Source organism: Myxocyprinus asiaticus, chromosome 5 (genome assembly GCF_019703515.2).
Source record: "Myxocyprinus asiaticus isolate MX2 ecotype Aquarium Trade chromosome 5, UBuf_Myxa_2, whole genome shotgun sequence".
Lineage (NCBI taxonomy): Eukaryota > Metazoa > Chordata > Actinopteri > Cypriniformes > Catostomidae > Myxocyprinus > Myxocyprinus asiaticus.
The window spans coordinates 30115959-30131179 of record NC_059348.1 but is presented as its reverse complement, the minus strand read 5'-3'; the positions used below and the strand labels follow the sequence as shown (position 1 = coordinate 30131179).

The window sequence follows — 15221 nt, the reverse complement described above, 5'->3', positions numbered from 1 at the left end:
GAATACATTTCAAAAGTAACCCTCCCAACCCTGACTATAACGGACATTAGTGTGAACTGTCTGCTTCTACAGTGAGTTTTCTCTTTCAAGCCGACTACTGTCATGACAGAGCAACAGTGTAAAGAGAATAATGATGAACAATTAAGCTGAAGTCAAAATATTTACAGCAAGATAGTTTTAAAGCAGAGATTTTTAAAGGTAACTATATCATCCCTTCAGTATCGAGGTTTGTTACTATCACAGTAAAGCAAAAAGACAAGTTAAGTACAGTATATTCAACCAGGCTGTCCATTGACCATGCTCATGTCCGCGTTCGTGTACTTGCAAAAGTTTGTTTCAGGCCTTATGAATTTCTTTCTTCCACAGAACATAATAAGAGATGTTAGGCAGAATGTTAGCCTCGATCACCATTCAATTTCACTGTACTGAAAAAAAAAATGCAATGAAAGGTGACTGAGACTAACAATCTGCGTAACATCTCCTTTTATGCTTTATGTAATGATGAACTAAAAGGTGAACTATCCCTTTAACCAACAAGGTTTAATAAAAACTCTTGCAAGCTGTTCTATCATTTTGATCTCTAGGTAATTTTGGCACCAATGATGATTTTGAGAGCATTGAGGAGGACAAAATGCGGTCATGGTCTTCAGCCAAATAAGTTGATGGAGAGCAAAAATAAATCAGTTCTGCAGGTGTGAACACAGCGGCAGCAGACCGGAAATATGCTGGCTCATTCCAAGTTCATTTTCAATGAAAACACAGTGATTTATTGTATGTACCAATCTAGCTTGCCTCTTTACATGGCTAGCAAAATTCAGCCTAACTGTCAACCAAATACAGTTCAGGTTTAAGGAAAACATATATCCTAATAAAACTGTGCTAGTAAATATACTGTATGTCTCCCGCCTCCTAGTATCTTCAGCTCAAGATATTTCAGTAGTTCGCAAGTTAATGTAACCCTGCTTAGAAGATAGTGTAAACGTGTATGGCTTGCTGTCCGGGGCGAAGGGCTCGAGGCTTGACCTGAGCTTGAATACCCCCCAAGAGATGCCAGCAAAACGGGACAGCAAGCTGTTGTCTCTGGATCCTTGTGTTTGAGATGAGATGAAAAATATTGCGAAGTCTCTTGTGTCCCCCAAAGGAATTAACTAAAACTAAAAAACTAGTTGCTTGACTTATCTTGTGTGAGATGGGCAGATGTGCCAAAGAAGATAGACTCAAGGGGGGCCGCTAGCTGAGGCAGCCTCACGCTAGGGTCCACGTCGGGGGATAGGAAATTGGGAGGTGTAGGATAGGAGGAGATTGGAGAGTGAATTGAGGTTGAAGCACTGAAGGGACAATAGTGGTATCGGCCACAGGGAAATGTGCTGGAGGGATCGTTACTCCTTAACGATAGGGCAAGGTTGCCCCGGACGGAGGCGTAAATCCTAACCTCCCAAATTGACCTTAAGTCTCCCTCCAGGTTGTTCGACGGGTGGGCTTGTCTTAGGAGAAGACTCGGCAGCCGCTCGAGCAGGCAAACCCAGCCGCGGCTGAATGGGAAGGGCCCTCACTGCGTTCGATGGGGGGGGAGGGTCACCCCAAGCCACGAATGAGGGAGCCCATGATACAAATGAATGTGAATGGCTCACACTGCATTCAGACAAGGAATCACTTACCGCAAATCAAACGGGGAGAGCCCTTGCCATGATTGTGTTGGAGGGGTCTGCAATGCCCTACCATGGGGGTCACCCCTGCGGTCTTGAAGGATCGCTCCGAACAGAGGCGACCTGGCCCCCCCTCCAGATGCAATATCCCCCACATTGAGTCTGGAGGGGGGGCCAGTTTTTTTCCAAAAATTAATTTGTGGAAGAAATGGATGCCGTTTAGGTAACCTTTAATAGTACCGAGGTGAAAGTTTTTGGTTTTGTTGAGTTGTGAGGTGAAGGAGAATATGGAGAGGAGAGAAAATCGAGAAATGGCAGATTGTAATTTAGGTGGACATCTTTGAAGCATTTCTAAGCTGTCGGATATGTTTGTAGGGTTCGGGGGGAAATGGCTTGAATAATGGAGTCCTGGGGGACGTGGAGAAGGAGTATGAGAGGGTAATTTCTAGGAATTTCAGTTCTGAACGGGGAGGAACTGGGGTTGGTGTTGGATTTGCTTCAATGTCCAAGGCTCTGGATCTCTGAAAGGAAAAACGAGAAGAGTCAGCAATGTGGTTTTTTGAGCCTGAAATGTGTTCTGTTTTAATTATGGTTAGCTGAGGAGGTATTTGGGATGAAGTTCGCTTGCGGAGGCGGCCTCATGCAGGAACTAGGAAAGATTAAAATGGTAGAAAGGAGGGGGATAATGTGAAGAGGGGAATGGATCTGGAGTGGGGTTCTCCAGCGGAGGCAACCTCATGTGGGAATCAGCTCTAGTGGCCCATGGATAGGAAGGGGTAGAGGGATGGATGTTGGCAGAGAAATAGGTTGCGTGGAAAAACTAAGGCATCTGGAACATATGTGAGGCAATGTCAGGAAACGTGCTTGCATGGCATTTGTGATATGAATGGGCTGAATCCTCGGGCGTGGGACCGCACAGCATTCAATGGGAGAGCATACGATTCATGTGAGAATGTTTATGCTGAATTTTACTGAGCTCGCTTGAAGCTGCGAGCGGCTGGATCCACAGGCGTAGGCCTGCACGGCATTCGATGGTAGGATGAACGGGATGAATTCTCGAGTGCGCCATTTAACAGGAAGAGCCCATGTTTTCGTGTGAAAAGTTTACACTGCAAATAAGCAAGAACTCACTCTGTGGTACGAATGGGTTGAGCATGGCATTCGACGTGAGGGCATATGGTAGGCTATGTTCGAATGAAACTGACTGATGCGGAGATGAAGGCTTATGGTGATCTGTTTAGGGAAGACCTGAAACAGCCCAATTGTTGTCAGGTGCTAGGTGGGTGATGGTTCATTTGGTATGACTGGCATGATATGGGTTACGGACCCATGGAGGTTGAGACGCATGGTCTGAAAGACGTGCCACAGTTGTGGCACGTGAACAGTTGTGGTGCCTGGAGAGTGCTTTGCGCTGTTTTCCGTGTAGTGGGAGTTTGTCATATGGCCCTCAAGACGCCACGATTGCAGCACTTGAACAGCGTATTAGCACTGTTGCAGTGCAGTAGCAGGTTTGGTCGCACAGCCCGAAAGACACCGCAGTTGCAGCGCTTGGACAGAGCATTGCACTGTTTGCAGTGTAGTGGGAGGTTTAGTTGCACGGCCCGAAAGACGCAGCAGTTGCGGCACCTAGACAGTATACTTGTGCTGCTTAGGGATGTGTTGAGCCAATAGAAAACATGGTAACGTGGTAAACGTAGCATCTGCAGATGCCTAAACGTAATTGTTTGCTAGATAAAATGTTGGGAACATATGTGAAACAATGTCAGGAAACATGCTTGCTTGTGCATATGAACAACGGCATTTAAAGTTGGTTAGTCATGAAATTAGAAGGCACCTGAAACTGAATGCCCAGATGAATACCGTAGTCTGATGTTTACTAACTTAAGTGTCTGGTTTGGAGCTTTGTAGATAGTTTCCAACGTAATGCGAGTCATTTCATAACTCTATATTATTGGCACGGGGTGACTTGTCTCGTTTTGACGAGGAGCTGAGAGCTGGATTTAATAGATACTATAAGAGCACCATTTGTAATAGTGGTGAAATAAAACAACTTATAATGATGACTTGTAATAAATTCTACAGAAAACTGAAATATTGGAGTATAAAGCAAGGTGCCAAGTTGAATTGTTCGGCATCGATTTAAACCGGTTACTTTAAAATTGGGTGGAGCTTAAAATTATGACAGATTGTTGAACGCTTTTAAAATCATGCAGCAATTAAGTTGTATGGTCAAGCTTGCAAATAAAAAGTTTGTAATCCAATGATTCGGGCAAAAGTAGAGAAGACTGTCTGTAAAAAATAAAATAATAGCTTTTGTCCTGACGGGAGGAGGGAATGTGATGTTATAGTGTAGAGATGAGTGGAAGTTTGTAGCAGAGCTTGCTTTGTGTTATCGGGGCTGCGCGGCGAGGCGAGCTCGAATGCTGAGAGACGGGACGAGTTTACGAAATGATTATGAATGAGTTGGGACTTGGCGCATGTTCTGCCTCTTGCGAAGCCGAATTCGGCTCGTGTCTGTTCAGAGGCTGTGTATAACTGCAGTGTGCTGTGGAATGGTCAGAGCAAGTGCTGCGCGGCAGCGAGCTGGTGCTAAAATGTCTGCATTGGTTTGTAATTAGAGTATCGGTCGATTGGAAGGAGTTCGCTGTTGCATGATTGCCCCTGTTTTCCGAATGGAATAAATCGCACTCTGAATGGCACTTTGAAGGGAGAACATCATGATATTCATGTTAGAAGATGACGAACAGAATCGCTGAATGGATCACGCCCTAAACGAGCTGCGCGGTAAGGTAATGAGGCTGACAGGAATCACCTGTGTGGGAGAACCAGATTGAAACACTGGGGAACATTGGAATGATGATTGAATTAAATAGTTAATCTTTGTTTCCCACACGTTCAAATGAAGCTGTAATAGAACTCGAGTGGCATGAAGCTGGAAAAGCGCCCGTTCACAGAGGCAGGCTTACACGATGGACTGCTCCGGGTGGAAAGTTTAGATAAGAGAGCGTATGAGCAGTCGTAGAGAGCTGTTTAGCATGTATACAGTGCATAATGGAGCATAGAAAGAAAGACATAGTAAAAATATAACACTTAATGTGGTAGCTGTCAATACTGCAAAAAACAAATGAGCTGCTGTGTCAGCTTCTGTTGAATAATGACATAGTTTGGATGGAAGAGCTGTTCGGATAAAGGCGAATGCTTTGCAGAGTCACTTGCATGAGTCTGTTCGTGGGGAATGGCCGGAGCCGAATGCCGGAAGACTCGACGCCATGTAGAGGTAAACGGCTGTTTATATATGCTTAATCTGGTGATGTGATTGGTCGGATTAAATGACCTTGCTCCTCCTGAACCTAGTTTATAAAACTCCATATAGAGCCCATCTGCCACTGTGCTATACTCACCTGCAGGAAACATGCTGTGTTGCAGCCAGTGCTCGGTTTGAGCTTATTCATCTATTAATTTGACTTATTAGAGGATGCGGGATCTGAAAAGAACCCAGGCAGGCTGCCATCACTGGATTTGTATCATAACTGGCTTTACAATGCTCTAAACAATAAAATGGGTGATAAGTTACCTCAGAGTCGATGACACGGACAGTGACTATAATGTCACACACAAGTGATGCCTCTGGGCATAGACTCATAATTCGCCATGTTAAGTGCAGTCACAAATATATTAGGTTGTAAATTATTGACCAGAAAAAGAGATTATGGCACACAGAGCCAACTTTATCCTGAATGCCCCTTTCGAATATTGCTGCCTTCAGAATCTAAAGTATCCATTTTCCAAAATTGAGATTTCCTCCCTTATGATTTTCTGAGCCATTAAGACCTTACCTAACATTGCTTGAAGACAAATGACTTTGAATAGACTTTTTGGGTTCCAGCAAACCTCATTCTTATGAATAAATAGAAGAGGACATTTCAATGTTCTCTGCCAAGGCCCATTTGAGAGACCATGAGTGCCACTGACAATGACTGATTTTCTTTGGAGGGGAAACTGCAAACTTTGGTTAAGTGTGTCCACATTTATGGATATGGATTAAAAATGTAACCTCTGATGGATATTATTCCCTTTCATCACTCAAGTCAATATGGTTATGGCTGTCTGTGCAAAATGAAGGTCATGGTGAAAATCAGAAGCAAAACTTTGGTAGGTGAAGAGGAAGCCGCCATTCTCGCCATCGGCTACAATCAGGACAAGACTCGATCAAACTACACGAATTGTGGAGGTGACAGTGGACAGCAGTCACCTCCATGGCCCAGCATCTGTTCGAAGCCTGGCCAGAGCACTTGCACAGATTGAACACTTACGCTATATCAGCTGTCCAGCTGTAGCTCTGTGATCGCGTGTTTGATCAGAGTTTCAGGAGGGAGCAGCACAACACATGCTCATAGAAAATGGTTTGAAAAATATTGATCACTTCACAGCAGTGCTAACTGTAAGCCCAGGCAAAGTCTGCTAGCATCGGGATAATTATATTCATTGGGAAATTACTGGGAAGGCTTGCATTTTGATTTGCATTTCGTCCTAGTAGAATTTTGGATTGCAAAGAGTGAAATGCAGCAGCTCAAATCTTCACAATACAAAATGAACGTAAAAATTAGTTGACTGTCTTTCAATAAAAAGACTGTCTGAAAGGCTCAATCATGAAGGACAAATCAAGATGTGGCAGTTTCTGTAACGAACAGACCTTGTTCGATGCAAAAAATGAGCACTTACATGGAGTCTTACGTAAATAAAAACCAAACCTCTATCATATACCATATTTTGCATCTCATTTTTTGTTTCAGCCAAGAAAGACAATTATTGTCAGTGTAACCTACTTGGATTTCAAAAAGACTTTCAGATCTTCAGATAACAGAAACAGTATAAAATATTTCCATCATTTTATAAATGACTTGATTGGGAGTTCACTCACAGCTTTCAATAGCCAGGATGGTGATGTTGTGTATGGCATTGGCTTCTCTGTCTAATGGTTTAGCTGTGCTGATGACCCCTGTTGCTGCCTCTATGTTGAAAAATCGCTCCAAGTCAGTGTTTCTGTCTATTGAATACCTGTGGAAAGGTGTGAAAAAATCAGAACAATTGTGAATTTCAAGCATTCACTTTTAATGAGTCTTATGGATATGTCCTAAAGCCATAGGTCTAAGAGGGAATCCCCATCAGCAATCATTTTCTAGAGGCCCTAAGGCATAGAACAAGTTAATTATGAACATTTCTCTTTTAGCAAAATAACACCTGAGCCCACAACTCATTTGTGGCCAACATTTACATCCACTCCTGCATAAGCTAAGGAAATAATAAAATGCAATCATAATGGCACTCATGACTTGCATGTGTATATCTTAGTGTAACACACCATAATCAAACTACTTCATAAAAGGTGAAAGCAATAAAAAAAGATGTGAAATTTGTAAATGAGGCAATTAAGATTTAGGCTTCAATGAAATTTTTTTTGTAGTTTTCCTAATCAACATATAAAATAATTTTCTTAATTAGTATTTTTGTCTTGTTTTCCACTAAAAATATATTAACAATACCAGAAACATGCATAAAACAAGATTAATTTATCCATAAAACAAGATAAATCCTTAAGATAAAAAAAAATAAAAAAAATATCCTTAAAATTACAGAGATAAGCATCCATCTTACTATCTAATATAATAAGACCTTTTTATAGAGAATATACATTAAAGTACACAGTAACACAGGTTTGGGTGGTTTACGAGGAAATTTATTTAGGTTACAAACAGGTAATTACAAGGGTATTATGCTATAAATGTGGTTTATGAGGGCATTTCTAGTGTCCCCATAATTCAAATCACTTAAAAAACATACTAAACAATGTTTTATGTTAGTGCAGATGAATGAAAATACTGACAGACAGATAGACTGACAGCGCTACTGCTGACTAAATGCAGGTCACCTCAGCTAGCTCGTTTACACACACAAAAAAAAATTGTCTTTTGCGGGCTAAAATCTGCGATATCACAAAAATATATGTAAAGAGACACATCTAGCTTATTTTATTAAAGCTGCACCATGTAACTTTTGGCACTCTAGTGATTAAAAACTAAAACTGCATGCGTCTTAAGGAAGCACATTGTTTTGGTTGTGCTTCGGCTCTGCTCCTCTGCGCAGATGAATGTGGTTCGAGGCACTGGTGTACACATGGTTACAGGACATCTTATCAGAGCAAATGGACAAATAAATAACAAAATAAAGGGAAAAACGGATATCCAAAAACGTAATCTGAGCAGGTAAGTGCCATATTTATGCTGTTGTTTTGACTTATTGGAAACATTGATGTGCAGTAGCAGGTTTGGTTGCACAGCCCGAAAGACACCGCAGTTGCAGCACTTGGACAGCGCATTGCACTGTTTGCAGTGCAGTGGGAGGTTTAGTTAGGCAACATTCGTCAACATTATATTAAATTATATTATATTATATTATATTATATTATATTATATTAAATACTGATTAAGAAAATTATTTGCTGTCAAGATTGTGATTTAATCTTGCCTTCATAAAAACATTGTAACTATGGAGTAATACAGTGTGTAGAGCCATTCCACCTGGCAATGCCTTACCTAATGGGACTGTTGGTGGAGTCAGGGTCCAGAGCAGAGACAGTTCCTATGATGGTTCCCACTTTAGCAGCTTCAGAGACCACCATTTTACTGAGGGAAGAGGAGAAAATGGGAGGCTCATCTACATTCTCCACAGTCAGCCTCACCATCGCCGTGTCACTGAACGGTCCTTGAGATAAGAACTGTGGGTCTATGTTCCTGTTGGATGCCTCAATTTTCAGAGTGTAGCTTGACTTAGTCTCAAAGTCGAGATTCTGAGGTAAAGAGCACAAAAGGGAAGACAGGACAAAAAGTGTTGAACAGCTGGTTTTGAATTAATAAACAAGGGCATGGTTTCTGGTAGGCAGCCAGACAAGTCAAAACAAAGTTCACACTTGAAATCTAGCCATGTGATGTTTGTACACATTTAATGCTCCCAAGAACCCTTGATCCTCTTCTCTTAGCTCTCATATTTCATTTAAATATTGCTATTGATTGACAAGAAAGAATAGAACAGTGTTAAAGCAGCACATTGATTTTAAGACAGAGATACATGATGCCGAAAATGTCTTTCTCATATAGTAATTTATCACTCCTGTCTGCTGTAATTTGCAGTGCATTGAAAACAACCTTCCGTGCCTACTTCATATCACTGACAATACATAACTTCCCTGAGGGTGCAACCAAGCCAGATCCAGCATAAATGTACATTTAGCTATGGCTGTAAAATGAGAAGTCGAAGTTGATTTATTGTAAATTCTATCCTACATATTAGGGGAAGAAACATTATGTAGTTTCCCTGGAAACCGCAGATCAAATATTTAACACTGTTTGTAAAACTGAGAGTTCAGACTCTAAATTATGATTGGATAAGCCACAATGTGCATTACAGTGATTTTATTAGCATAAATGCTTAGACAGGAAGTTTATTGATTTCATTTATTGATAGCTCACTCAAAAAAGAAAATTCTGTCATCATTTAATCACCCCCATGTTGTTTCAAACCTGTATGAGTTTCTTTATTCCAAGGAAACACAAAAGAAGATGTCAGGCAGAATATTAGCCTCAGTCATCATTCACTTTCATTGCATCTCTTTTCCATATAATGTAAGCGTACGGTGACTGAGGCAAATGTTCTGCTTAATATCTCTTTTTTTGTGTTCCACGGAAGAAAGCAAGTCATTTGGGATTTGGAACAACTTGAGGGTGAGTAAATGATGGCAGAATTTTCAGGGTGAACTATCCTTTTGACATAAAACAATTCAGTATCATGTCACAAATTACAATACAGTGTAAGACTAAATACCTAATAAAACACTTTGAGAGTTGAAATGATATGTTGTCATGGAAATAACACTGAATATTGCACTAAAGTTAAAACAGCTGCACATGAAAGGCTCACTGGTTGGAAGTTTTGGTGGGGGGCGTAAAGTGGGTTGAGTTGCATGATAGCCTGTGGGAAGGGACTGTTCTCAAGTCCAGTGGTTTAGAAGTGTATGTTCCTAAGCCTTCTCCCAAAAGGAAGAGGGGCAAAAAAAGCTTAAGGCCAAAGCACTATCCTTCATGCTGTTATTGACTTTCTTTATACACTGCTTGGGGGAAGTCACATGCTGAGCAGTCTTCACTGCAGGGGCTTTCAGTCTGAGGAAGAGCAGTTTCCAAACACTGTTGATTTCCTGAAGTCAACAATTATCTCTTTTGCCTTGTTGACATTAAGAGATGGTTCTTGACTCCACACCATTTTTCTAGGTCTCTCATCTCCTCTCTGTATGCTATCTCAACATTGTTGTTGATGAGCCTTAACACTGTGGTGTCATCTGTAAACTTGATGATATGGTTGCAGGGATGCCTGGCAACCAAGTTCAGAGTCAACACCATGAACAATAGAGGGCTGAGGACACATCCCTTTGGGGCACTGGTAGTCAGGGTGACAGTTTAGGAGGTCTAGACACAGATCCTGACTGCCTGAGTTCTTTTTCAGGAAGTCTAGGAGCAAGCTGCAGAGGTGGGTAGTAACGCGCTACATTTACTCCGTTATATTTACTTGAGTCATTTTCTGGAATAAATTTACTTTTAGAGAAGGTTTAGAAGTGGGTACTTTTTACTCTCACTCAAGTAAATTTCTAATGAAATGTTTTACTTTTACTTCATTATAATGGGCGGCATTCCTGTCATTACATTACTGGGTTTAATTTTAATTCATTTGTAATTTATTGAGAGATTATTGAATGGGACTTTTACGACAGCGGAAGTTCACACAGCTGCGTACGCTGACACAGACTGTCACTCAAGCCGAGTCCATCACTGCTGCAGCATCATGCTCTTCACACAAAGTGAAACACTTTCTTCACTCCACACAGTGAAAAAAGAATAGTTTCGTCAAACAATGCTTTCATTTAACACCAAGACAAGTGGATATTTCAAGATTAAAATTGCAGCTCCAACTTAAGGCAGCACGCTGAGGTAAGTTTTGGCTGTAATGATAACGTGGGCTTTTCTGTGACATGGTGATGGTCATTGTCAGGGTGATTCTGTAAACATGGGCTCTTGTGATATCAGTTTTTAAGTGTACATTTTTAAATCTGCAGCAATATATCAGTGCGCTTTGTCCCGCATCCCGCATGTCTTAAGCAGTATTTATGCATTTAACCCGCACCCTCGCAGGTGTACTGGAAACTATCGCAGCTACTTCAGGCTGATTAACTGTATGAATCCATGTAAAAATCCACGTTAAGTGTAAATGCCTTTTGCTCTGCCGATCACTTTATTGACAACTGGAGCGCGAACAGACAGCATTTCTGCACGTGGTGCCCTATGCAGGCTGCGTACTCTGCGTTTAGGGAGCGGCGGTACTGCTGTACAGAACTAATGATCTAAATTCTTTCGACGCTGAAAACTGTAACTACACTGAACTAACAACTAAAAGCTATGAAGTAGCAAAAGTAGGCATTAATAAAACATGATCTTGCTTTGGTTTATATTTCCCTGTGGGATATTGTTCACGTTTTCACCGTAATAATTAATAGAAAGGTTTCCAAACCTCTCTTCTTATTGACAAATTCATCCAGATCTGACAAGAGCCCTTAAATTATCCCAGATGTGTATGATGTCCTTTCTTCTGTAGAACACAAATGAAGATTTTTAGAAGAATTTCTCAGCTCTTTTGCTCTATACAATGCAAGTGAATGGGTGCCAACATTTTAAAGCTAAAAAAAAAAAAAAAATCACATAAGTCAGCATAAAGGTAATCCATAAGTCTCCAGTGGTTAAATCCATATCTTCAGAAGCGATATGATAGGTGTGGAAGAGAAACAGAGAAACAGATCACTTTCACATTCTTCTTCTTGTGTTTTTGGTGATTCACATTCTTCTCTGCAGATCGCCCCCTGCTGAGCTGGGAGAAGAACTTCTAGCAAAAAATGACTTAAATATTGATCTATTTCTCACCCACATCTATCATATCGCTTCTGAAGATATGGATTTAACCACTGCAGTCGTATGGATTACTTTTATGGTGCCTGCATTTGCTTTTTGGAGAATAAAAATGTTGGCACCCATTCACTTGCATTGTACTGACCTACAGAGCTGAAATATTCTTCTAAAAATCTTAATTTGTGTTCTGCAGAAGAAAGGAAGTCATACACATCTGGGATGGCATGAGTGTGAGTAAATGATGAGAGAATTTTCATTTTTGGGTGAACTAGCCCTTTAAAGTGATAGCTCAGCCATAATTTAATATTCTGTCATCATTTCCCTACCCTCATGTTGTTCCAAACCCATGTGACCTTCTGTATTCTGTGGAACCCAAAAGATGTTAGACAGAATGATAGGAGCTGACAGTCTCAGTCACCATTCACTTTCAAAATATATATATATATATATATATATATATATATATATATATATATATATATATATATATATATATTTATATCTATAAAAACACATTCACTGAAAGTAGATAGTGACTCATTGTGACACAACATTCTGTCTAAAATCTCCTTACTGTGTTGCATGGAAGAAAGAAAGTCATATGGGTTTGAAACAACATGATGGTGAATGATGACAGAATTTCCATTAATAATAATAATAATAATAATGATTCTGTAATAGGTTAAATGTGTATTATGTAATGGAATGTAGGGAGTTAACATCCATTATGTCATTTGTGAAAGTAACAAGTTATTCACTACTTGATTACTATTTTAATTGGTTACTTTCTTATTCAAGTAATTATGTTAACACTTTTACTTCTACTTGAGTAATTCTTTTTTTAAAGTAATTGTACGTTTACTTGAGTATAGTTTTTGGCTACTCTACCCACCTCTGCCAAGCTGCAATGTGATGCATAGTTTAAAGGTGAAGTGTGTAAATTCTGGGATCAAGTGACACCAAATGGAGATGTTCAATCAAACAGAGCAATGTTTTTATAGTGCCACAGAGCTACAGTGTTTACACACCTGGGGAAATCAGTTTATTTATAGTTTTCTCTGCATAATTAGATGGGATAGGAGACACTATTTTAACATTGAAAAAAATGACATAATGAAAATGCTGAAATTGATATTCACAGTGGATGGTTTTGCCTGTGAGTGAAAAGTCAGGGGTCCAGTGTGGGTGGTATGGAGTTCTTGATATGGGTCATGACCAGCAGCTAGAGGCACTTCATTATTATGGGTGTGAGAGTAACAGGATGCTAACAATTAAGGCATGTTACCGCTGGCTTCTTTAGTGCATATTCAGTAGAAGGCAAATGAGCAAATCGATTTTGTCAGAAATTCAAAGGGGTCTTATTTTGGAACTGATCCCAGTTGTTGTTCAGCATCTTATGTACGTGTAGCCTCAGATTAACCTGTGACAGTGTCTGAAGATACATGCTTTTTACATCAATCACATTCTTTTTGTGCAGCCTACACTGGCACAAAAATATATAGTATCCAGTAACCCAAATGACACATTATTACTGCAAAGAGCTAAAAGTGTGACAGTAAAAGGAGGGCTGTACATACTGAGGGCATCTCTTGTACAAACAGAGGAGTACAACAGTCTGAGACTATAATGAAAATGCTTATTTTTTGCATTTTAAATTACAACTTATATTATCAGCATAACACTTTGAGTGAAAAGATGAATTAACACTTGGTTGGCATGGACTCCACAAATCTGTGCAAAACCTGATGATCCCATCCCATGATGTTGTCCCATCATGATTTAAGAATGTTTCAGTGGAAGCAAGGAAATCTGACCATTTTGTACAGTTAAAATGGTCACTGTCAAAAGTTTGATCATTTGATTTTGTGACCTACAAATAGTGCAGAATCCTAAATATTTCATCTTTAGTTTAGCTCATTGTTTGTTTGTTTTTTGTTTTTGTTTTCTCAAAATCCTAAAACCTTCTGGTCGTTTCTAGGTTTTAATTAGGTACTGAACCCCAGATTTTCATTGTGGACTTTTGGACCCCACTTTACATCAGCCTTTATTTTTACACTTAGTGTTTGGATTATGGAATTGTTTGCACTGGGCACAGCTTGCATCTACACTACCGGTCCAAAGTTTTGAAACACCTCATTCTTTATTATAATTTTTTTTTTTTTTTTTTTTTTTTACATATTAGAATAATAGTAAAGTCATTAAAACTATGGAATAACATAAATGGAACTATGGGAATTATGTTGTGACTAAACAAAATCTAAAATAAATCAAAACTGTGTTATATTTTACCATCTTCAAAGTAGTCACCCTTTGCCTAGAATTTGCAGACATGTACTCTTGACATTTTCTCAACCAACTTCTTGAAGTATCACCCTGGGATACTTTTTAAACTGTATTGAAGAAGTTCCCATCTATGTTGGGCACTTATTGGCTGCTTTTCTTTATTATTTGGTCCAAGTCATCAATTTCAAAAACTTTTTTTTTTAATTAAATTTTAGTTTTATAATGAAATAAATTAATATGGTGGCACAATTATATTTTTGTCTACAAAACTAATTTCAAACATTTAAGCATATGCCTTCAGATAAAAAAAAAATTAAGATCATGAGAAACATTTCCGTCAAGTGTTTAAAAACTTTTGACCGGTAGTGTATATGCTGTCATAGCGATGGGGCTGAAAGTACCTATCAGATTTGAGCTGTCCCTGGCCTACCTTCTGCAGAGTTATGACTCCTTCCTGGGTATCTTTGTCTGGTGCGACCCTGAACAACCCAAGGCCGTCACCCTCTATAATTCTGTAGTCCATCTCAGCATTTGGTCCGATGTCAGAATCCAAGGCTTTTATCTTGGCCACCACTGAAGCCATAGGCAGGGATTCAGGCACAGCAAACTGATAGGATTCTGTAAAAGAGGCCGAGCAAACACACACACACACACACACACACACACAGAGGTTATTGATGATGCTATTTCTCTTTTTTCCTTTCTTATCACCCAGCTGTTAAGGCTGGTCTGAGCTAATAATGTATATCTCTGCTCTGTGGCAGGTAAGCCACTCTACAGATATAGCTAACACAAGGATACTCTAAGCTCTGCACACTCATTTTACACTTTCCCAAACACATAATGATGGTGGTGATGGTATCACACTGCTAAAAATAGGTATGGAAATGACTGTGATGATGATTAAAAAAACAATTTTTTTTTTTTTAATAAAATAAGATTTTACATTTCGGTTCAGTAGACGATCTAGCTGATAATTACACAGCATCTACAGTGAGTGCTTGATCGGTAGCACTTTATTTTACAGTAGTGTTCAACATTTACATACAGTATAATTACAACAACTACAGTAATTACTAGGTACAAGTGGCAAATTGTCAGGGCCAGCAAAGCCTTCTCTGCTGGCCTAACATGCGAAATAAATAAATATATTTCATCCTTTCATTCTCAATCACCTTTTTGCCTATGTATTTTTAATCTCTTTCCACTCTTAATTAATCTACAAACAAATAGAGAAAAACAAAAAGTTTATCCAGAAGTCAGAATTTATCATTGCCAGCCGACGTTA

The 15221-nt window shown here is 39.6% G+C and overlaps 1 protein-coding gene across 1 annotated transcript in view; it reads right to left on the bottom strand.

Annotated features, from left to right (window-relative positions):
- cdh7a (cadherin 7a) overlaps positions 1-15221 on the bottom strand; it is a 93520-nt gene that overhangs the window by 39360 nt on the left and 38939 nt on the right. Inside the window, exons 6-8 of the mRNA XM_051697027.1 lie at positions 14364-14551; positions 8240-8493; positions 6568-6704 (exon numbers count right to left, since the gene is read on the bottom strand). Coding sequence (XP_051552987.1) covers positions 6568-6704; positions 8240-8493; positions 14364-14551 — 579 coding nt within the window. The remainder of the gene's footprint in view (positions 1-6567; positions 6705-8239; positions 8494-14363; positions 14552-15221) is intronic.